The following is a 25426-nucleotide window of genomic DNA, read 5'->3' as shown; positions in this document are numbered from 1 at the left end:
TTCCAGTTTTCCTCTCTGTTTTTATTTTTTACATTTAATTATAAATTATATCAGATATCACAGGTGATTTGAAATATGACTATTGTGTAATAATTGCCAATGGGATTGGCCAATTGATCCAATATGATTTCAGCATTTAGTCTTTCCCTACTGTTTTCAAGTCTACATTTTGATATGCTATTTCCATATTTCCCTCCTCTGACTATTCATTCTGCATTCCCAAAATTAATAGATATATTTAATATGTGCCCATTCTTCACTGTTTTGAATGATGTAACTGATAAAGTCCCATGAAGTTTATTCTTTAATATGTTAATTTCCCAATAATATTAAATGCTGATTAGCATTAATAAAATAAGATTAAGTCTGAGAAGTCATTATCATAGCTCTTTTCCAACATTCCATCCAGCAATATTCTATTGCTCTTTATTTATCAGATATACATTCCTGTCTGGGCTTCCCAGGTGGGTCAGTGGTAGAGAATCTGCCTGTGAAGCAGCAGATGTGGGTTATATACCTGGGTTGGGAATGTCCCCTGGAGAAGGAAATGACTAACCTCTCCAGCATTCTTGCCTGGAGAATCCCCATGGACAGAGAAGTCTGGCGGGCTGCAGTCCCTCGGGTCACAAAAGTGCTGGACATGACTCAGCAACTAAACAAAAAGAATATTTGTGTCTACCACAAGTGTTATGATGCTATTTGTATGCTTCCTACATTTTTTTTTCCTGGATTGCCAGATTTTGGTTTAAATTTTACACACGTAATTAATTGGTTTTCATTATTGCCTTCTCTATTTAGCTATTACTGTTATAAAGTAAATGATACTGATCTTGTTACACTATTCTATTTGGCTCCACAAATCTCTTCATTTGTTTTACTAATTTTCCCTGTATTCTCTGAAATACATTTTATTTTAAAATAATAATATATTCTATATTTCTCTGCTTTTCAATATTTGTACTTCTTTCTTTTCTGTTTCAGGGCTTAAATATCTGTAGAAAAGAAATAGAATATTGAGGTGATGAGAAATATTATGTCCTTGACTGACATTTTTTTGTATACTTTTCTTGATTTTGTTTTTTGTTTTATGTTGCAATGATTTTGAGGTACACAATGTTGAGAAATACTTTTTCCCCCTTTCTCAGTTCTCTTGAAATTTGAATTTTGTTCTTCAGAAAAGTTCTAATAACTTAAAAGTCCTTTTTTGGCACCCTGTAGGTACAACGTTCCCTCTTTCCCACCTTTAAATTAAAGCAAAAAGAAATTGATTAGATATTTACTAATGCTTTATTTCTGAGATAAATCTTACATTTTTATAATATTGTACTTTATTAACATTCTGCTGGAATAATTTTTTTTCAGGAAATTTTATCTGTATATTTTTTAAATAGACAGTTTTCTATGATATTGAAAGATATTTGATTTTAATATCATTGTAAGTCAATTTTGTAAGACAAATTTTGAAGCTTTTAAAATTTGTTTAGTTTTTCAAGTATTTTAAAATTACAAATAAGAAGAATATTTTGAAGATTTAATTAAATTCCACTACAATATGTCACATACTGATAGCTCTATAGTTCTAAAACATTTTCCCTTTTGCAGTTTATTTCATTTAGCTACCTTTCCCTAAATCATTAGTATAATTTTATTTTCAAAGTACATTGTCACCCTTTCATCTATATTTCAAAACTGTTGAAAAAAAACTGCAATGTATACTTTCATGAACTGATGAATATTTATCTAATTCTATGATTACATTTTATCATTCATTAGTAACAGTGAAAATTTTTTCATTGTACATTCTTTGTTCTTTTCTTTGCACATTTTTCAGACTATGGGCATTTTCTTATTAGATTGTTATTTTTTTGCTGCAAAGAACTAAAATTTTTAAAATAATTAATATTTTCCACTTCATTGATTTCTGCTTTGATTTTAACTTTTTTTCATATTTTGTTTGAATATATTTTTGTCATGTGATATCCAATATTTATTTGTTAAATATTGATATTTTAAAATGATGAATATCCATTTCAGCATTGCTATGGATATAATGTTGTTAGCATCAAAGTAACCTATCTTTTCATTTTCAATTTTCTCATTGGTCCAAATTATTCTGAAGAATTTTTATTTTCAAATAAAATGTTTATAAATATTTATAAAACTAAAATTGTTTTTCAGTGTTGATAATTAATATTAAGGAATAGTAATTATGGAATCAGGTAATGGTATAGTAAGAATTCTAAGTTTTGAAATACATCAAGAAGTTTTATGGCCAATTACATGTAGATCAATTTTTCAATACATTCCATGACTACATGAGAAAATAATGTTTATTCTCTGCTTGGGGCACCAGAAATTGAAAGTGTTAGTTATTCAGTTGTGTCCAACTCTTTGTGACCTCCTGGACTGTAGTCTGCCAGGCTCCTCTGTTTGTGGTATTCTCTAGGCACGAATACTAGAATGGGTAGCCATTCTTTGTCCAGGGGATCTTCCTGGCCTAGGGATCAAACCCAGGTCTCTTGACTTGCAGGCAGATTCTTTACCATCTGAGCCACCTTGGGACACTAACACAAACATATAAAATAAATTTTGCTAAATAATATTATAAATTTATTATGTTAATCCTTTTATGCTTATGTTTGAAGATAAGTGTGTAAATTTTCATGATTGTAACTAAATTGAAATCTTTCCAGAGTTTCTAGACATTGTGCTATTCACATTTTTCTATTAATGCAGTATACAGATTCCTATTCTGTTGGTCATTAACCAATTTTTTTATTGTCCTATTAAAATATTTGGCTTTAAATTCTACTTAGCTATATATTATCAATTGTTTTCCCTTTCCCTGAGGTTTTGACATGTGCCTTTTCTTGTTCTTTATTTTCAATGTTTTTTTTGACTGCTGTATAATGTTATAGATTATGTAAGTAATTCTATGAGACCCACACTTTTCTTTCATTGAATATTTACCTTCTTCCATTATTCTGTTATTAGAACATGCATTGTTACATTACATTCTTGAGCATGGCCCGTGGTGCACATCAGCATGAGCTTCCCTAAGCACCCAAGAATAGAATTGCAAAGCCACAAAGTACAAAAATATTCAACTTCATAAAATGATGCTATTTTTTTCAAACAAAGTTGTTGTAGCATAAACAGTGAAAACTATAAAATATGAGTTTTTATTTTTTTTTAGTATTTTTTTCTATCAGATTTCCTAATTTTATCAATTTGGTGATTATAAGATGCTATCTAAAACTGATCTTAATTTCCAGGTATTTAATCAATAATGAAATTAAGCAGGTTTTGAAAACCTTATTGCCCACAGTTATTTCTTATTCAGTGAAATTATTAAAACTTTTGTCAGTTTTTTTATGTTACCTATTTCATAGAGATTTGTATATGTATCTTCTGTTTTATTTTGTTGTTGTTGAGTCTCTAAATCATGTCTGACTCTGTGGGACCCCATGGACTGCAGCATGCCAGGCTTCTCTGTCCTGCACTATCTCTTGGAGGTTACTCAAACTCATATCCATTGAGTCAGTGATGCTGTCCAATCATCTCATCCTCTGTCGCCCCCTTCTCCTTTTACCTTCAATATTTCTCAGTATTAGGGTCTTTTACAATGAGTAGAATCTTTGCATCAGGTGGCCAACGTATTGGAGCTTCAGCTTCAGCATCAGTCCTTCTGATGAATTCAGAGTTGATTTCCTTTAGAATTGATTGGCTTGATCTCCTTGCAGTCCAGTGGACTCTCAAGGGTCTTCTCCAGCACCACAACTGAAAGGCATCAATTCTTTGATGCTCAGCCTTCTTTATGGTCCAACTCTCGCATCCATACATGACTACTGGGAAAAACACAGCTTTGACTCTATGGACCTTTGTCAGCAAAGCAAGCTCTCTGCTTTCTACAGTGTCTAGGTTTGTCATAGCTTTCCTTCCAAGGAGTAAGCATCTTTTAATTTCATAGGTGCTGTTGCAGTCTGCAGTTGCTGTCTGCAGTGATTCTGGAGGCCAAGAAAATAAAATCTAACACTGTTTCCACTTATTCTCCTCTATTTGCTGTGAAGTGATGGGACAAGATGTCATGATTTTAGTTTTTGAATGTTGAGTTTTAAGCTAGCATTTTCACTCTCCTCTCTCACCCTCATCAAGAAGTCTCTTTAGTTCCTCTTTGCTTTCTGCCATTAGAGTGGTATCATCTGCATATTTGAGGTTGTTGATATTTCTCCTAGCAATCTTGATTTCAGTTTGTGATTCATCCAGCCTAGCATTTTGTATGATGAACTCTGCATAGAGGACTTCCCAGGAGGTGCTAGTGGTAAAGCACCTGCATGCCAATGCAGGAGATGTAAGAGATGTGGATTCGATCCCCTAGTTAGGAGGATCCCCTGGAGGAGGGCTCACAACCCACTTTAATATTCTTGGCTGGAGAATCCCATGAACAGAGGAGTCTGGTGGGCTACAGTCCATGGGTTGCAGTGAGACAGACACGACTGAAACGACTTAGCACACAGGCACTCTGCATAGAGGTTAAATAAGCAGGGTGACAACACACAGCCTTGATGTACTCCTTTTCAATTTTGAGCAATCCATTGTTCCATGTTTGGTTCTCTGCCTTTTCTAAATCCAGCTTGTACATCTGGAAGTTCTTGGTTCACATACTGCTGAAGCCTAATTGCATGATTTTGAGCATTACCTTGGTAGCATGTGAAATGAATGCAATTGTATGGTAGTTTGAACATAATTCTAGATACTAATCTATTATTGGTATCTGTGCTGTCCTTGGAGAAGGAAATGGCAACCCACTCCAGTACTCTTGCCTGGAAAATCCCATGGATGGAGGAGCCTGGTAGGCTATAGTCCATGGGGTCGCGAAGAGTTGGACACGACTGAGTGACTTCACTTTCACTTTTCACTTGCATGCCTTGGAGAAGGAAATGGCAACCCACTCCAGTGTTCTTGCCTGGAGAATCCAGGGACGGGGGAGCCTGGTGGGCTGCCGTCTACGGGGTGGCACAGAGTCGGACACGACTGAAGAGACTTAGCAGCAGCAGCAGTGCTGCACTTATATTTTCTTGCTTTTTGTAAAGCTTTGGTACATTTTGATGAACAGCATTCTTATTTTAATGGAGTCTGATTAATCCATTTTTATGTATTTCTATATGGGAAATATTTTCCTGTTTGAAAAATAGTTTCTTTACACAAGGTCAGTAATACTTTTTTTATCTTTTTAGATTCTAAAAATTTGCTTTCAAAGTTAAATCCTTTATCCTTTCGTAAATATGTTTCTATACATTGTGTGAAGTCGAAATTCATTTTTTAAACATGGATTATTATTTACCCAACATCATCTGTTAAGTAGATTTTCCTTTTCTCACTGATCTCCAATGCTACCTTGTCTGTATGTCAAATATCACTTAATGCTCACAGAGGGTAAATGGAATATCTTTTATGGAAGGTAATTTGCAAACTTAATCAACCTTACAATAAATAATTTCAGTTTTAGAAATTAGCCCTTTATGCTCACACAAGTGAAAATTCATAAGAATAAAGTTTTTATTGCAATGATCCTTTTGATAGAAAAAACCTTGGGAACAAGTTAGTTTCTGTCAGTAGTAGCCTGGATAAAATAAATTACTTTGCGTTCATATAATGAAATACTAAGTAGGTATTAAAAAATCTGTAAAGATAATCCAGAATTGTTCAAATTGTTCATTATTTCCTCTGCAGGTAATTTATGTCTGCAGAAACCCCAAGGATGTTTTGACCTCATATTTTCATTTTTCTAATTTGTTGGTTACATTAGAAGCTTCAAATAACATAGGAGATTTCATGGAAAAATTTCTAGATGGAAAAGGTAACTATGAATTTATTTACCAAGCAACATGTTTATGAGGCCACTTTGTCATGTAGCCAAATTCTCAAACCAAGGCAACGTATTTAGCGAGAAGAGAAGGCTAATCATAGTACGCTCAATACACACAAGTGGTTGGTATTGGCTATCTACTCACCATCCTATAGCTCTCTCTCTCTCTTTTTTTTTTTTTTATAACTAGGACCACCTATATGAGAATTGTCAAGGCTGCACAGTGTATAAGAAAAACTTTGACCAGGGAATAATCGAATCAGAAAAGATCTAGATCCAAAGCTCATTCCAGAGTAGCTAATGTAGGTGTCATTTTGTGCTCTGTCATGGTCCTGGGGTAGACTTTATATGGCAGCTGTGGGATTCTCATTCCAGCACTGAAAAAGATAGACTGATGCAAGTGATTCCTGGAATGTGGGATCTGGGCTTTCTCACACTTAGAAGTTTATATTCATGTGCTGGTAAATAAAGTTATTATACACAATCTTTAAATAGACAATAATAGGAGAAATAAAGATGTATGTTTTCAGGTGAAGGAAGCAGAAGAAGGAAGGGAGTGATCCTGACAAAATCTTAGTTCTTAACTAATGTTAGTTCTTACCTAAGAATTTAGTTCTTCAGGATTCTTTTCTCTGCATTGCTGCTTTCCTACAAACATAGAATAACTTGCAAAAGCAGTTTTCTATTAAAATGGTGCAATTGTTTCCCACAACTCTACTTTTTAAAAGATAGCATAGATGTCCAGTGGTTTGGAGCTTGGTTTGCCTTTTGAGGATTCTTGAACAGAAAACACAGACTATAGCTTGTTATGTAATAAGTGTGACATCTTTACCTGCTAACTTATTAATTTTCCCACAGTGGTAGGGAGCCTTTGGTTTGATCACATCAGAGGCTGGTATGAGCACAGACATGACTTCAATATCCTGTTCATGATGTATGAAGAGATGAAGAAGGTAAGAGAAGAAAGTTATTTTTAAATTCTTTATTGGAAATTCTTACGGTTTCAATGAACCACGTTCTCCATTTATCTTTGTATGGTTGACTTTAAAAATGCACTATGTAAAAGCTGTGATGACTAGACTGAACATCGACATTCTAGGAATCAGCAAACTAAGATGGACTGGAATGGGTGAATTTAACTCAAATGACCATTATATCTACTACTGTGGGCAGGAATCCCTTAGAAGAAATGGAGTAGCATCATAGTCAATAAAAGAGTCTGAAATGCAGAACTTGGTTGTAATCTCAAAAACGACAGAATGATCTGTGTTCGTTTCCAAGGCAAACCACTTAATATCACAGTAATCTAAGTCTATATCGTGAAGCTGATTCCAGCATCAGAGTCTTTTCCAATGAGTCAACACTTCACATGACGTGGCCAAAGTATTGGAGTTTCAACTTCAACATGAGTCCTTCCAATGAACACCCAGGACTGATCTCCTTTAGAATGGACTAGTAGGATCTCCTTGCAGTCCAAGGGACTTTCAAGAGTCTTCTCCAACACCACAGATCAAAAGCATCAATTCCTCAGCGCTCAGCTTTCTTCACAGTCCAGCTCTCACATCCATACATGACCACAGGAAAAACCATAGCCTTGACTAGACGGACCTTTGTTGAAAAAGAAATGTCTCTGCTTTTAACTATCCTAACTAGGTTCGTCATAACTTTTCTTCCAAGGAGTAAGCGTCTTTTAATTTCATGGCTGCAATCACCATCTGCAGTGATTTTGGAGCCCCCAAAAATAAAGTCTGACATATTTCCACTCTTTCCCCATCTATTTGTCATGAAGTGTTGGAACCAGATGCCGTGATCTTGGTTTTTTTAATGTTGAGCTTTAAGCCAACTTTTTCACTCTCCACTTTCACTTTCATCAAGAGGCTTTTTAGTTCCTCTTCACTTTCTGCCATAAGGGTGGTGGCATCTGCATATCTGAGGTTATTGATATTTTTCCCCGCAATCTTGATTCCAGCTTGTGCTTCTTCGAGCCCAGCGTTTCTCTGATGTACTATGCATATAAGTTAAATAAGCAGAGTGACAATATACAGCCTTGACATACTCCTTTTCCTATTTGGAATCAGTCTGTTGTTCCATGTCCAGTTCTAACTGTTGCTTCCTGACCTGCATACAAATTTCTCAAGAGGCAGATCAGGTGGTCTGGTATTCCCATCTCTTGAAGAATTTTCCACAGTTTATTGTGATCCACACAATCAAAGGCTTTGTCATAGTCAATAAAGCAGAAATAGATGTTTTTCTGGAACTCTTTTGCTTTTTCAATGATCCTGTGAATGTTGACAATTTGATCTCTGGTTCCTCTTCCTTTTCTAAAACCAGCTTGAACATCTGGAAGTTCACAGTTCACATATTGCTGAAGCCTGGCTTGGAGAATTTTGAGCATCACTTTACTAGCATGCGAGATGAGTGCAATTGTGCGGTAGTTTGAGCATTCTTTGGCATTACCTTTCTTTGGGATTGGAATAAAAACTGACCTTTTCCAGTCCTGTGGCCACTGCTGAGTTTTCCAAATTTGCTGGCATATTGAGTGCAGCACTTTCACAGCATCATCTTTCAGGATTTGAAATAGCTCAACTGGAATTCTATCACCTCCACTAGCTTTGTTCGTAGTGATGCTTTCTAAGGCCCACTTGACTTCACATTCCAGGATGTCTGGCTCTAGGTGAGTGATCACACCATCGTGATTATCTGGGTCGTGAAGTTCTTTTTTGTACAGTTCTTCTGTGTATTCTTGCCATCTCTTCTTAATATCTTCTGCTTCTATTAGGTCCATACCATTTCTGTCCTTTATCAAGCCCATCTTTGCATGAAATGTTCCCTTGGTATCTGTAATTTTCTTGAAGAGATCTTTAGTCTTTCCTACCGCATTGTTTTCCTCTATTTCTTTGCATTGGTCGCTGAGGAAGGCTTTCTTATCTCTCCTTGCTATTCTTTGGAACTCTACATTCAGATGCTGATATCTTTCCTTTTCTCCTTTGCTTTTCACTTCTCTTCTTTTCACAGCTATTTGTAAGGCCTCCCCAGACAGCCATTTTGCTTTTTGGCATTTCTTTTCCATGGGGATGCTCTTGATCCCTGTCTCCTGTTCAATGTCACGAACCTCTGTCTATAGTTCATCAGGCACTCTATCTATCAGACCTAGTCCCTTAAATCTATTTCTCACTTCCACTGTATAGTGTAAGGGATTTGATTCAGTTCATACCTGAATGGTCTAGTGGTTTTCCCTACTTTCTTCAATTTAAGTCTGAATTTGGCAATAAGGAGTTCATGATCCGAGCCACAGTCAGCTCCCGGTCTTTTTTTTGCTGACTGTATAGAGCTTCTCCATCTTTGGCTGCAAAGAATATAATCAATCTGATTTTGGTGTTGACCATCTGGTGATGTCCATGTGTAGAGTCTTCTCTTGTGTTGTTGGAAGAGGGTGTTTGCTATGACCAGTGCGTTCTCTTGGGAAAACTCTATTAGCCTTTGCCCTGCTTCATTCTGTACTCCAAGGCCAAATTTGCCTGTTACTCCAGGTGTTTCTTGACTTCCTACTTTTGCATTCCAGTCCCCTAAAATGAAAAGGACATCTTTTTTGGGTGTTAGTTCTAAAAGGTCTTGTAGGTCTTCATAGAACTGTTCAACTTCAGCGTCTTCACCATTGCTGGTTGGGGCATAGGCTTGTATTACCATGATATTGAATGGTTTGCCTTTGGAACAAACAGAGATCATTCTGTCGTTTTTGAGATTGCATCCAAGTACTGCATTTCAGACTCTTTTGTTGACCATGATGGCTACTCCATTTCTTCTAAGGGATTCCTGCCCACAGTAGTAGATATAATGGTCATCTGAGTTAAATTCACCCATTCCAGTCCATTTTAGTTCCCTGATTCCTGGAATGTTGACATTCACTCTTGTCATCTCCTGTTTGACCACTTTCAATTTGCCTTGATTCATGGACCTAACATTCCAGGTTCCTATGCAATATTGCTCTTTACAGCATCGGACCTTGCTTCTATCACCAGTCACATCCACAACTGGGTATTGTTTTTGCTTTGGCTCCATCCCTTTATTCTTTCTGGAGTTATTTCTCCACTGATCTCCAGTAGCATATTGGGCACCTACCGACCTGGGGAGTTCCTCTTTCAGTATCCTATCATTTTGCCTTTTCATACTGTTCATGGGGTTCTCAAGGCAAGAATACTGAAGTGGTTTGCCATTCCCTTCTCCAGTGGACCACATTCTGTCAGCCAAGCTAATAAATAAGTATTAACAAAAAAGAGATGGGGGGAAAAGGAAGCCAGGGAAAGAGAATGTGCAAATTTCCTGATACATTAACGTGGATGAAAAATGAAGGAAGAAGAACAGGCAAAGTGAAAGTACTAAAAGATCGAGAGGTCAATAAGAGTCAAGCTGCTCAAAGACTGTAATAAATGATGGTGATTTCTTTCAGCTTAAAGGCAGTAAGAAGTCTCTTAAGAATCACCAGAAGGAGAGTTATGTAATGCAATTAATATTTTTAGAATATCATTCCTTTTTATGGATTGAAAATGATGGTAGTGAATACAGGCAAATTAGTTAGATACTAGTGTGATAACCCACTGAACACCAACGATGCTTTGGGTTAGAATGGTCACTCTGAGACTGGAGAAACTGCAGAGTTTTAACACATATGTTTAAGGTCAAAAGGAAAGGGATTATATGCAATAAAAATGAAAACTGGAGAAATAGTAAGATGCTTTCTATATTCTGGCTCATACACCTGTGTTGATAATGATGTCATTCATTTAGTGCTTAGGGAACACTGAAGCAGGGTAAAGCTGAAAAGAGAAGATTATGAGATTGGTTTTGACATATGGAGTTTAAGATGATTTAGACATATCCAAATGAAGATATTTGAAAATTTGGGGAACATACAGGCCTACATTTCAAAGAGGTTTGCTCTAAAATTATCGATGATATTAATTTGGACATCATCACTGTACAGACTATAGTTGAAACCATGATTATGCTTGAAATTGAGAGTGAGGAGGAAAAGGACAGAAAAAGAGGAGGAAAAGAGAAACGAAGAAAGAGAGTGTACAGGAGGAAAAAAGGGGGAACTAGTACTATTACTGAGAGAATTTAAAACATAATGTTTGGGTAGAGAGAGTGAGCCCGTGGAAGGACGCTGAAAAGGAGCTATCAGAGAGGTAGGGAGAAAAAAGTTGTGTGTGCTGACAAAAGCCAAGCAGGTGTATCAAGAAACCTTTTTAATACTTTTTAACCTCTCAGGGCTGAGAAGTCAAGTGAAAATGAAAGTTTAAACTATCCATCAAATCTAATTACATGAAGAGTGCAGTAGAGTAAACCAGGTTGGATGGGTTGGGGTGAAATTGATGAATCCCAGATATATAACACTGGCACAGACACATGTATTAATATATTGCAACTGTCTTCTATATTTCTATTTTTATAGCTAATATTGGACTTCAAAAAAAACCTGCCCCCAGTAGAATTATCATCTCCCAACAAAAGCTGCCTGTTCTCCCATGAAATGTACTGTATCTCATGATCTAAGTCAGAAACTAGCCTTCACGCTTGATATCTCCTTCACCCTTGCCTCTTAATTTCACTAGTTATTAAATGTCTGAATTCTGTCTCTGATTCCTTTGTGGAAGTTGCAAACATACCAATCTATATTGCCCCTTCCATGGTCCAGATCACCATTATCTTTTGCTTAGTTTCTATAACAACTTGTCTAACTGATTTGCCTACTTGCAATTCTCAGCCCATCTCCGTTTATTCTCTATTCTTCAACCCGTGCTATCATCTTAAAATGCAAATGTGTTCCCTTCCCTATTTTTATATTTGAGCTGTTCCATAAGAATGTGATCCCAAAAATATATTCATAAACAACAGATTTTGCTGGAATTGTGGCTATAGAAGACACTGAGTAAACTATGCAAAATCCTGGAGAATCTGTCTGTTCTGTCATCAGTATACTATCACCAGGTATCAGTTTTAACTTACCTTCCACCAAGCTGCCCAATGTGGATATATTTTTGTTCTAGTTTTTTCATCAGTCTTTCAAACAGATATTTTTTTCACCATATCTTGGGGAAAAACTCTTAACTTTTCCTTTCCAGGAAAATAGAATTTGGTCAGCTCAAGTTTCTGCTTTAAAGCCCTTTCTAAAATGGGATCCATATTTAGCTCAAGCAATTATGTACCATCAATAGTGATGTAGATTTTGAGGTCTTCTTTGTCTACTACTTCCCTTGACTGTTTCTTGGTAATTTGAGGTAATACAATTTATGTCTATTCTTTAATTGGAATTGACAAGCCCATATAGATTATCACAAAGCACTTTGAAGATTTCTCACAGAGCTGAAGGTGATATTCTTAACTATATAGTGTCTATGTTGAAACATTTTCTAGCTACTTGTGTCAAGTGTATCAAAGTATGTAGTTTAAATGAAGGCAGAAGTAGCTATGTTGTTTGGAGATTCATAACTAAATGATAAGACTAAAAGTAAAATCAAAGAAGTAGGTATATATTTATTAAGGATAATGGTTATTGGGGGCAGTAACTGCTATCCTTATTTATATAACCACTTCTTTTCTGCCCCTACTCCCATATCATTGTCACTCTATTCTTCTGACTCTAATATGTAAGTAACCTTATTCACCAAGGTCTTCATTTCTATTCATGAATTGGGATCTCTTGTAAATCTGCTCTACTAATTTATTCAGATTGTAAAATATATCAGAATTGCCTTTCTTTTGAAGGGTGAATGATATTTCATTGCATCTATATATTTTGTTTATACATTCATCCATTGACGGACACATGGATGACTTCCACTTTGTGGCAATTGTAAATAATGCTGCTATTACCATGAGTGTACACATATCTGATCCTCATCTTCATTTCTTTTGCATGTATGCCCACAAGTGGACTTGTTGGATATGGACTTAATTCTTTGAGGACTTTGAAAGAGTAGTAAACTTTGAAAGAGGAGGTCTAATGCCTCTATATGCAATATTCTCATTCAAGAATCTATTGGGTATCTAATACCCCCTTGAGATTCCATTTGAATTTTACAATGAATTTTTCAATGTGTAAAATATCATTGGGATATTGATAGGGATTGCACTGAATCTGTGAATCACTTTGGGTGGTATTAACATCTTGACAATATTAAAATTTCCAGTTCATGACCATGGGATGTTGTTCTAGTCAACTTTCTAAAATATTTTCCAGAACACAAATATTTTACCACATTGATTAAGTTTATTGCTATTTCATCAATTCTGAAACAATTGAAATTGGAATGGTTTTGCTATAATTTAGCCTTTTGGAGAAGGAAATGGCAACCCACTCCAGTATTATTGCTTGGAAAATCCCATGGACGGAGGAGCCTGGTAGGCTACAGTCCATGGGGTTGCAAAGAATCGGGTGACTGAGCGACTTCACTTTCACTTTCACTTTTAGCCTTTGGATTGTTCATTGTGAGTATATAGAAATATAAGAGTTTTGCATGTTGGCTTTGTATCATGCAACTTTGCTCAAATTGTTTATTAGTTCTAACAAGATTGTGTGTGTGTGTAGAATCTTTAGGATTTTTCTATGTCTGAAATCATGTTGCCTGTGAACAATTTTCCTTTCCAATTTAGATGCCTTTTATTAATAATATTGTTTATTTTTCCTTACTGTTCTGGCTAGGACTTCCAGTACTATGTTGAAAAGTGGGGAGAAGTGTTGAAGTGGACAGAACAAGCATCTTTAACTTGTTCCTGATTTTAGTAGAAAATCTTTGAGTCTTTCACCATTAAGTGTGATGTTAGCAGTAGGTATTTTATGTAGAGCTTTTTCATGTTGAGATAGTTTCCTTTAATTCTTCATTTGTTGAGTGTTATTGAATCATGAAAACGTGTTGGATATTGTCAAATGCTTTTTCTGCATTAAATGATGTGATCATGTGGTCTTTCCCTTCATTCTGTTTATGTGATATTCCACTAATTAATTTTCATAGTTTGAACCATCTTGCATGCCAGGGGTAAATCCAATTTTATTATGGTTTATAATCTTTTCAATATGTTGTTGAATTTGTTATTAATTTGTAGAGGAATTTTGCACCCTATGTTTCATAAGTGATATTGGTCTTTAGCTTTTTCTTACACCATCTTTCTGCAATGGTACCTAAGTAATTCTTGCTTAACTGAAAGACTTTGGAAATATTTCATACTCTTCAATTTTTTGGAAGAAAATGAAGAGAATTGGTGTTAATACTTCTTTAAATGTTTGGTAGAAGTCACCAGGAAAGCCATCAAGACTTGGGTTTTTCTTTGTATTCAGTTAGTTGTTTTATAATTCCCTTATGAATTATGGACTCCAGGGGGCTTCCCAAATGGTGACAGCGATAAAGAATCTGCCTGGCAATGCAAGAGATGAAAGATATGTGATTTTGATCCCCGCACCAGGAAGATCCCAAGAGTAGCGAATGGCAACCCACTCTGGTATTCTTGTCTGGAAAATCCCGTGAACAGAGGAACCTGGTGGGTTACAATCCACGGGGCTGCAAAAAGTTGGACATGACTGAGAGGGTGAGCACACACACAACAAACACAGAGAGTGTATTATTGACCGGTTAACATACTGCAGAACTTAGCAATTTCTGAAATGTATGCATGTGTGCATGCTGTTACTTCAGTCGTGTCTGACTCTTTGCGACCCTGTGGACGATAGCCTACCAGGCTCCTCTGTCTATGGGATTCTCCAGACAAGAATGCCTGAGTGGGTTGCCATGCCCTCCTCCAGGGGATCTTCCCGACCCAGGGATCAAAGCCAGGTCTCACATGTCTCCTGCACTGGCAGGCAGGTTCTTTACCATTGGTGTCACCTGGGAAACCCTCTGAAATGTATATAATAAGTCTAAAAATGTGGCTTGAATGAGTGACCGAAGTTGAGCTCTCCTTGTAAAATCAAATGATAGGAAACTCCAACAAAGCTGACAACCGCAGCACTCAGTTTAATAGAATGAATGTTACAGATCTTAGCCAAACTTTAGACTTAGAAAAAGCCCGAGGCACTGTCAGTTTTCTAAAATGTGGTAAAGATGTTGGGCTATAACTCAGGTGTTCCTTATAGAATGAACAGTTTCTCATACAATTCTTTCAGGATCTCAGAAGTTCTGTGCTTAAAATCAGCAGTTTTCTTGAGAAAGAACTGAGTGAAGAGGATCTGGATGCTGTTGTGAATCAGGCTGCGTTTCAGAATATGAAGGTTGATCCTCAAGCTAATTATGATAGCATTCTGAAAAATGACATCGGGCTGAGAGCAGAGGGACACTTCCTGCGCAAAGGTGATGTTAAGTGGGTAATAGAAGCAAAAGCGTTGAGACTTGTCTTGAGTCCTTGGCTGCTGCTGCTGCTGCTGCTGCTAAGTCGCTTCAGTCGTGTCTGACCCTGTGCGACCCCATAGACGGCAGCCCACCAGGCTCCCCTGTCCCTGGGATTCTCCAGGCAAGAGTACTGGAGTGGGCTGCCATTGCCTTCTCCACCTTGGCTGCTAGATTAAGTTAAATGTGGCCTGCAACATGTCCCACCAAGAATCACCGTTTAAGCCAAACAGAGAATCATTGATCCTAAAATGAACCTGAAAATTATCCCAGGAAACAGAACAGAACTTCAGTATCTGACTAATAATACTAGGTTCCTTCTTTCTCCACCATGTGACCCTACTTTAAAATTTGTTAAAAAGTCTTACTGAAAGGCAAAAGATATGTGTCCAGGAGAGCTCCAATTCTTGGTTTACCTTATTGCTATTTAGAACATTCTAGATAGAATGTTAATATGTATTTTGTTTTGAGAGGATTTTTATATCATTTCTTTCCCTTCAAGTTGATATTTCTTCATTGTAAAAACTAGATTGATACCTCATTAACCCAATCTGCTATGAATTCAATCATCCAACAACATGAATAAATTTTTATTATGCTCCATTAAGTTGCCAGGGGTTGCTAAGAATAAATATATTTTCTCCTGATACTCCTTAATTTCAATTTTTCATTTAATCTTTTTAATGTACATTATTCTAAAACATAATTTGCACTTATCTACATCTCTAGACTCATATTTTATCCTAATATATTCATAACAGCACTATGACAATAGACACTGATTAAATTTTAATTATATAAAGATCTTATTAAAATTACTGTGGATACCAATATTTTAAAAAGTCGTTGCTTCCTCTTTGTCCCATTTATTATCAGTTTTCACTTCTCACTGCTCAACTAGATCAGATATAAAGCATTTCTCATGCCCATGTAACTTACTTACTGGCAAATGATGATAATATAAACAAAATAAATTCTGATAGCTAAAGATGCCAATTTATTCATCTTTATTACATAATTGAATTAATGTTGGTTTCAAACTTCCATCAAGTGAAACTTTTGTATTAATGACAGCCCTTGGCACCCTCTGTTCCTTGAATTTATTACTTGAAAATCTATTTGTAATGGTTCCTCTTTCCATGGTATGCTCCAGGCAAGAATACTAGAGTGACTTGCCATGCCCTTCTCCAGGGGATCTTCCCAACCCAGAGATCGAACCCCAGTCTCTTGTGTCTCCTACACTGGCAGGCGGGATACAGTTTATTTACAATATTATATTAGTTTCAGTTGTACAGCATAGTTCAGTTCAGTTCACTTGCTCAGTTGTGTCTGACTCTTTGTGACCCCATGGACTGCAGCAGGCCAGACCTCCCTGTCCATCACCAAGCCCCAAAGTTTACTAAGACCCCATGTCCATTGAGTTGGTGATGCCATCCAACCATCTCATCCTCTGCCATCCCCTTCTCCTCCCACCTTCATCTTTCCCAGCATCCAGGTCTTTTCTAATGAGTTGGTTCTTTGCATCAGGTGGCCAAAGTACTGGAGTTTCAGCTTCAACATCAGTCCTTCCAATGAATATTCAGGACTGATTTCCTTTAGCATGGACTGGATAGATCTCTGTGCCATCCAAGGGACTCTCAAGAGTCTTCTCCAACACCACAGTTCAAAAGCATCAATGCTTTGGCTCTCAGCTTTCTTTATAGTCCAACTGGATAGACCTTTGTTGGCAAAGCAATGTCTCTGCTTTTTAATATGCTGTCTAGGCTGTTCATAACTTTTCTTCAAAGGAGCAAGCATCTTTTAATTTTATGGTTGCACTCACAACCTGCAGTGATTTTGGAGCCCAAGAAAATAAGGTCTGTCACTGTTTCCACTGTTTCCCCATCTATTTGCCATGAAGTGATGGGTCCAGGTGCCATGATCTTAGTTTTCTGAATGTTGAGTTTTAAGCCAATTTTTTCACTCTCCTCTTTCACTTTCATCAAGAGGCTTTCTAGTTCCTCTTCACTTTTTGCCATAAGGGTGGTGTCATCTGCATATCTAAGGTTATTGATATTTCTCCCAGCAATCTTGATTCCAGCTTGTGCTTCCTCCAGACCAGCATTTTGCATGATGTACTCTGCATATAAGTTAAATAAGCAGAGTGACGATATACAGCCTTGACGTACACCTTTCCCGATTTGGAATCAGCCTGTTGTTCCATGTCCAGTTCTAACTGTTGCTTCCTGACCTGCATACAGATTTCTCAAGAGGCAGGTCAGTTGGTCTGGTATTCCCATCTCTTTAAGATTTTCCAGTTTGTTGTGATCCACACAAGCAAAGGCTATGGCATAGTCAATAAAATAGAAGTAGGTGTTTTTCTGGAACTCTTGCTTTTTCGATGATCCAGCAGGTGTTGGCAATTTGATCTCTGGTTCCTCTGCGTTTTCTAAATTCAGCTTGAACATTTGGAAGTTCATGGTTCGCGTACTGTTGAAGCCTAGCTTGGAGAATTTTGAGCATTACTTTACTAGTGTGTGAGATGAGTGCAATTTTGTGGTCGTTTGAGCATTCTTTGGCATTGCCTTTCTTTGGGATTGGTATGAAAACTGACCTTTTCCAGTCCTGTGGCCACTGCTGAGTTTTCCAATTTGCTGGCATATTGAGTGCAGCATTTTCACAGTATCATCTTTTAGGATTTGAAATAACTCAACTGGAATCCCATCACTTCCACTAGCTTTGTTCGTAGTGATGTTTCCTAAGGCCCACTTGATGTCACATTCCAGAATGTCTGGCTGTAGGTGAGTGATCACAACATCATGATTATCTGGGTTATGAGTATATTTTTTGTATAGTTCTTCTGTGTATTCTTGTCACCTCTTCTCAATATCTTCTGCTTCTGTTAGGTCCATACCATTTCTGTCCTTTATTGTGCCCATCTTTACATGAAATATTCCCTTGATATCTCTAATTTTCTTGGAGAGATCTTTAGTCTTTCCCATTCTATTGTTTTCCTCTATTTCTCTGTATTGATCACTGAGGGAGAAGGCTTTCTTATAGCTCCTTGCTATTCTTTGAAACTCTGCATTCAAATGGGCATATCTGTCCTTTTCTCCTTTGCCTTTCACATCTCTTCTTTTCACAGCTATTTATAAGGCCTCCTCAGACAACCATTTTGCCTTTTTGCGTTTCTTTTCTTGGAGATGGTCTTGATCACTGCCTCCTGTACAATGTCATGAGTCTCCATCCATAGTTCTTCAGGCACTCTGTCTATCATATCTAATCCCCTGAATCTATTTGTCCCTTCTACTGTATAATCATAAGAGATTTGATTTAAGTCATACCTGAATGGTCTAGTGGTTTTCCCTACTTTGTTCAATTTTAGTCTGAATTTGGCATTAAGGAGTTCATGATCTGATCCACAGTCAGCTCCTGGTCTTGTTTTTGCTGACTGTATAGAGCTCCTCCATCTTTGGCTGCAAAGAATGTAATCAATCTGATTTTGGTGTTGACCATGTGGTAATGTCCATGCATAGAGTCTTCTCTTGTGTTGTTGGAAGAGGGTGTTTGCTATGACCAGTGTGTTCTCTTGGCAAAACTTTATTAGCCTTTGCTCTACTTCGTTCTGTACTCCAAGGTCAAATTTGCCTGTTACTCCAGGTGTTTCTTGACTTCCTACTTTTGCATTCCAGTCCCCTATAATGCAAAGGACGTTTGTTTTCTTGGGGGAAGGGGGTGTTAGTTGTAGAAGGTCTTGTAGGTCTTCATAGAAGTGTTCAACTTCAGCTTCTTCAGAATTACTGGTCAAGGCATGGTCTTGGATTACCATGATATTGAATGGTTTGCCTTGGCAATAAACAGAGATCATTTTGCCGTATTTGAGATTGCATCCAAGTACTACATTTCAGACTCTTTTTTTGACTATGATGGCTACTCCATCATACATGTACAGCATAGTGATTCACTATTTTTGCATATTATACTCCATTATGAATTATTGAAAGGTAATTGCTATAATTCCCTGTGCTATACAATGTATCCTTGTCGTTTATATACTTTATACTGGAATCTTGGAGCAAAGGGTCCTCCAGCCTTTCTAACTGTCCCAGTGGTTTCCCAATCAGCTAAAGTCTGAGATGCCCAGATCATGGCTCAATCTGTTCACTCCCCAGTGTCTTCTCACATCATCTCCCTTTTCCTCTGAGTCTCTCCCAAGGGTCAGAGGTCCTGGCATGATTGCCCTTCTTCCCTTCATATGTGTGCTACCTTGTAACTTTCTGATAGTCCTGGTTTTCCAGGAGTCTGACTGCCTGTTTCTAGACAGAAGTCTTTCAGTGAGAAAGAATCAGTTAGAAGCAAAGTTTCAATGAGAATTCTTCCACACGAAGGTGTATTTTTGATATGTTCTTGGGGAGAGTTGAGGTTCAACTCCTTTTGCTCACCATCTTGATCTCTCTTCTACTTAAAAATCTTTGGGCCTCTCTCTCTCTCTTTTTTTTCAATTTTAAAGTTGAAGAAAATACTTACTTTGAAGGGTATCATTAAGAACTATATTATGTGATATAATAGATGTGGTGTGCCAAGTATGGTGTGTGGAACTTTGTAAGATATACTCAAATATTCTAATCTCTTTGCATATTTAGCTTTATTTTTCCTTCTTAGCAAAGTTCTATATTAATGGTAGTGGATAGTGAAGGTTTAAGATAAGGAAGTGGATTACAGCTCAATTTTCCGTGTTATCGTGTCCTAAGTGTGTTTTTAGTTCAGCCATGTATAAGAGAAAGTGAGGCATCAAATTCCATGGAAAACAAATAGATATTTGTCTGCTTGAGAAGATAATAAAGTGGATTGAAGGAAGCTTTTGTCCCAACAGTGCTACCTCCTAACCCAGGGCTGTTTGTGTGTTTGTCCCACAGGTACCATTGGAGACTGGAAACATTACTTGACTGTAAAGCAAAATGAGCGATTTGACAGAGTATTCCAAAGGAAGATGAAAGATTTCCCCTTGAAGTTCATCTGGGAAATAGATGAGGAGTTGGATCAGTGAAAAATATAATAATATTGTAAAAATCTAACAACTGGAAAGTGTATTTTAATATACACATTAATTTGTGCTTCTCATACAAATGTTAATTATAAAAACTTTCTTAATTAAGAAAATCAGTAAACTGTGCTTAGATTCATTTCCATGCCGTTAATAAAACTTTGACATTTCACCAATTATAATGATTTGGATAATCTGCATTGTTAGCCTTTATGATAAAGTGGAAGAAAGAAATCATGCAACATGAATATTTTGAGAGTGTTTTCCATAGCAGGCATTCATTATTTATCTATAATTTTCTAATTGAAATTTCATATTTTGGCTTAAAACCAATGTGACTATTGAGTAAATAGAGAAATCACATGCATCTGAGAAGCAGATTCATCTGCTTAATGATTTACCAGTTCACAAAATTTATACTAAGGAGTTAAGTTTCAAAGGTAGATTGATCACCTAATGGTCTAATTATTTAATTATTTGGATGGAAAGAAATATTTGTATCTATATCATTCACTAAAGTAATTCTATGTGTATTTAACAGTTGAATATTTAGAATAAAATTACTTTGAACAACAAGAAAAATATAGATAAATATGTCTTTTAATTCCTAAATGGAGAAAACCTTGTGAGCATAAAAGTGTTGTAAGAAAATCAATAAAATTTATAAATTCACAATCAAACACCTCAAGGCATCACGCTCCATCAGTTCAGTTCAGTCGCTCAGTTGTGTCTGACTCTTTTTGACCCCATGAATCGCAGCACACCAGGCCTATAATTCCCTGTGCTATACAATGTATCCTTGTTGTTTATATACTTTATACTGGAATCCTGGAGCAAAGGGTCCTCCAGCCTTTCTAACTATCCCAGTGGTTTCCCAATCAGCCAAAGTCTGAGATGCCCAGATCATGGCTCAATCTGTTCACTCCCCAGTGTCTTCTCCCATGATCTCCCTTTTCCTCTGAGTCTCTCCCAAGGGTCAGAGGTCCTGGCATGATTGCCCTTCTTCCCTTCATCACCAACTCCATCACAAACTCCCAGAGTTCATCACCAACTCCCGGAGTTCACTCAAACTCATATCCATCGAGTCAGTGATGCCATCCAGCCATCTCATCCTCTGTCATCCCCTTCTCCTCCTGCCCCTAATTCCTCCCAGCATCAGAGTCTTTTCCAATGAGTCAACTCTTCACATGAGGTGGTGAAAGTATTGGAGTTTCAGCTTCAACATCAGTCCTTCCAATGAACACCCAGGACTGATCTCCTTTAGGATGGACTGGTTGGATCTCCTTGCAGTCCAAGGGACTCTCAAGAGTCTTCTCCAACACCACAGTTCAAAAGTATCAATTCTTCAGCCCTCAGCCTTCTTTATAGTCCAACTCTCACATCCATACATGACTACTGGGAAAACCATAGCTTTGACTAGATGGACCTTTGTTGGCAAAGTAATGTCTCTGCTTTTGAATATGCTATCTAGGTTGGTCATAACTTTCCTTCCAAGGAGGAAGCGTCTTAATTTCATGGCTGCAGTCACCATCTGCAGTGATTTTGGAGCCCCAAAAAATAAAGTCTGACACTGTTTCCCCATCTACTTGTCATGAAGTGAAGGGACCAGATGCCATGATCTTAGTTTTCTGAATGTTGAGTTTTAAGCCAACTTTTTCACTCTCCTCTTTCACTTTCATCAAGAGGCTTTTCAGTTCCTCTTCACTTTCTGCCGTAAGGGTGCTGTCATCTGCATATCTGACATTATCGGATAAGCTGGCAATCTTGATTCCAGCTTGTGCTTCTTCCAGCCCAACATTTCTCATGATGTACTCTGCATATAAGTTAAATAAGCAGGGTGACAATATACAGCCTTGACGTACTCCTTTTCCTATTTGGGCCTAGTCTGTTGTTCCATGTCCAGTTCTAACTGTTGCTTCCTGACCTGAACATAGGTGTCTCAAGAGGCAGGTCAGGTGGTCTGGTATTCCCATCTCTTTCAGAAGTTTCCACAGTTTATTGTGATCCACACAGTCAAAGGCTTTGGCATAGTCAATAAAGCAGAAATAGATGTTTTTCTGGAACTCTCTTGCTTTTTCCATAATCCAGCAGATTTTGGCAATTTGATCTCTGGTTCCTCTTCCTTTTCTAAAACCAGCTTGAACATCAGGAAGTTCATGGTTCACGTATTGCTGAAGCCTGGCTTGGAGAATTTTGAGCATCACTTTACTAGCGTGAGAGATGAGTGCAATTGTGCAGTAGTTTGAGCATTCTTTGGCATTGCCTTTCTTTAGGATTGGAATAAAAACTGACCTTTTCCAGTCCTGTGGCCACTGCTGAGTTTTCCAAATTTGCTGGCATATGGAGTGCAGCACTTTCACAGCATCACCTTTCAGGATTTAAAATAGCTTAACTGGAATTCCATCACCTCCACTAGCTTTGTTCGTAGTGATGCTTTCTAAGGCCCACTTGACCTCACATTCCAGGATGTTTGGCTCTAGGTCAGTGATCACACCATCGTGATTATCTTGGTCATGAAGATCTTTTTTGTATAGTTCTCCTGTGTATCCTTGCCACCTCTTCTTAATATCTTCTGCTTCTGCTTCTGTTAGATCCATACTATTCCTGTCCTTTATCGAGCCCATCTTTGCATGAAATATTCCCTTGGTATCTCTGATTTTTCTTGAAGAGATCTTTAGTCTTTCCCATTCTGTTGTTTTCCTCTATTTCTTTGCATTGATCCCTGAGGAAGGCTTTCTTATCTCTCCTTGCTATTCTTTGGAACTCTGCATTCAGATGCTTGTATCTTTCCTTTTCTCCTTTGCTTTTCACTTCTCTTCTTTTCACAGCTATTTGTAAGGCCTCCCCAGACAGCCATTTTGCTTTTTGGCATTTCTTTTCCATGGGGATGGTCTTGAACCCTGTCTCCTGTACAATGTCATGAACCTCTGTCCATAGTTCATCAGGCACTCTATCTATCAGATCTAGTCCCTTAAATCTATTTCTCACTTCCACTGTATAGTCATAAGGGATTTGATTTATGTCATACCTGAATGGTCTAGTGGTTTTCCCTACTTTCTTCAATTTAAGTCTGAATTTGGCAATAAGGAGTTCATGATCTGAGCCACAGTCAGCTCCCGGTCTTTTTTTTGCTGACTGTATAGAGCTTCTCCATCTTTGGCTGCAAAGAATATAATCAATCTGATTTTGGTGTTGACCATCTGGTGATGTCCATGTGTAGAGTTTCTCTTGTGTTGTTGGAAGAGGGTGTTTGCTATGACCAGTGCGTTCTCTTGGGAAAACTCTATTAGCCTTTGCCCTGCTTCATTCTGTACTCCAAGGCCAAATTTGCCTGTTACTCCAGGTGTTTCTTGACTTCCTACTTTTGCATTCCAGTCCCCTATAATGAAAAGGACATCTTTTTGGGGTGTTAGTTCTGAAAGGTCTCGTAGGTCTTCATAGAACCATTCAACTTCAGCTTCTTCACTGTTCCTGGTTGGGGCATAGGCTTGGATTACTGTGATATTGAATGGTTTGCCTTCAATGAACAGAGATCATTCTGTCATTTTTGAGATTGCATCCAAGTACTGCATTTCAGACTCTTTTGTTGCCCATGATGGCTACTCCATTTCTTCTAAGGGATTCCTGCCCACAGTAGTAGATATAATGGTCATCTGAGTTAAATTCACCCATTCCAGTCCATTTTAGTTCCCTGATTCCCAGAACGTCGACGTTCACTCTTGCCATCTCCTGTTTGACCACTTCCAATTTGCCTTGATTCATGGACCTGACATTCCAGGTTCCTATGCAATATTGCTCTTTACAGCATCGGACCTTGCTTCTATCACCAGTCACATCCACAACTGGGTATTGTTTTTGCTTTGGCTCCATCCCTTTATTCTTTATGGAGTTATTTCTCCACTGATCTCCAGTAGTATATTGGGCACCTACTGACCCAGGGAGTTCCTCTTTCAGTGTCCTATCATTTTGCCTTTTCATACTGTTCATGGGGTTCTCAAGGCAAGAATACTGAAGTGGTTTGCCATTCCCTTTTCCAGTGGACCACATTCTTTCAGACCTCCCCATCATGACCCACCCGTCTTGGGTGGCCCCACAGGGCACGGCTTAGTTTCATTGAGTTAGACAAGGCTGTGGTCCGTGTGATCAGATTGACTAGTTTTCTGTGATGATGGTTTCAGTGTGTGTCCCGTCTTGCAACACCTACTGTCTTACTCGGATTTCTCTTACGTTGGACGTGGGGTATCTCTTCATGGCTGTGACAACAAAGTGCAGCCGCTGCTCCTTACCTTGGATGAGGGGTATCTCCTCTCGCCCTTCCTGCATCGTTGCAGCCTGGCGCTCTTGGCCACCGCCCCTGACCTCCGTTGTGGGGTAGTTCCTCTCGGCTGCCACCCCTGATGTGGGTGAGGGGTAGCTCCCCTTGGCCACCCTTCTGCACGGTCCATCACCCTCCATAACAGTCAATAAATAAAAACAACTCCATGCTCAAGTACAGTAAAATAAGTAAGTAAATTGTAGTATTTCATATAAGTAAACTCTACACATCAGTAGGAGAAGGCAATGGCACCCTACTCCAGTACTCTTGCCTGGAAAATCCCATGGATGGAGGAGCCTGGTAGGCTACAGTCCATGGGGTCGCGAAGAGTTGGACACGACTGAGCATCTTCACTTTCACTTTTCACTTTCATGCATTGGAAAAGTAAATGGCAACCCACTCCAGTGTTCTTGTCTGGAGAATCCCAGGGACGGGGGAGCCTGGTGGGCTGCTGTCAGTGGGGTCACACAGAGTCGGACACGACTGAAGCGACTTGGCAGCAGCATATATCAGTAAGGATGTAAGAATTACCATTACATGGTAAATGTATGTTAACCCCAGAAACATGGTATGCACTGGAAGAAAATCCATATGTTTGTTTCAGAATTCATTATACAAGACAGGAAAATTGATAAATTTAAACTATGGATTTAGAAGGGGTGTAGTTAGCTTTGCAGAGGGAGAAATATAGTAACTGGTCAGGAAAATGAGATCATTCCTGGGTGTTCAGTCAATTCAGTCACTCAGCCATGTCCAACTCTCTGTGACCTCCATGGACTGCAGCACGCCAGCTTTCCTGTCCATCACCAACTCCCAGAGCATGCTCAAACTCAAGTCCATCG

At 38.0% G+C, this 25426-nt stretch overlaps 1 protein-coding gene across 1 annotated transcript in view; it reads left to right on the top strand.

Annotated features, from left to right (window-relative positions):
* The window catches only part of LOC129660000 (amine sulfotransferase-like), a 28105-nt gene extending 7421 nt beyond the window's left edge, over nucleotides 1-20684 (top strand). The window contains exons 5-8 of the mRNA XM_055591466.1: nucleotides 5734-5860; nucleotides 6728-6822; nucleotides 15027-15210; nucleotides 20142-20684. Of these exons, the coding sequence (XP_055447441.1) occupies nucleotides 5734-5860; nucleotides 6728-6822; nucleotides 15027-15210; nucleotides 20142-20272 (537 nt within the window). The 3' untranslated portion in view covers nucleotides 20273-20684. The remainder of the gene's footprint in view (nucleotides 1-5733; nucleotides 5861-6727; nucleotides 6823-15026; nucleotides 15211-20141) is intronic.
* Nucleotides 20685-25426: the final 4742 nt, after the last annotated feature.

Source organism: Bubalus kerabau, chromosome 9 (assembly GCF_029407905.1).
Source record: "Bubalus kerabau isolate K-KA32 ecotype Philippines breed swamp buffalo chromosome 9, PCC_UOA_SB_1v2, whole genome shotgun sequence".
Taxonomy (NCBI): domain Eukaryota; kingdom Metazoa; phylum Chordata; class Mammalia; order Artiodactyla; family Bovidae; genus Bubalus; species Bubalus kerabau.
The sequence above is the reverse complement of the archived record's forward strand: the minus strand, read 5'-3'. Positions and strand labels throughout refer to the sequence as shown.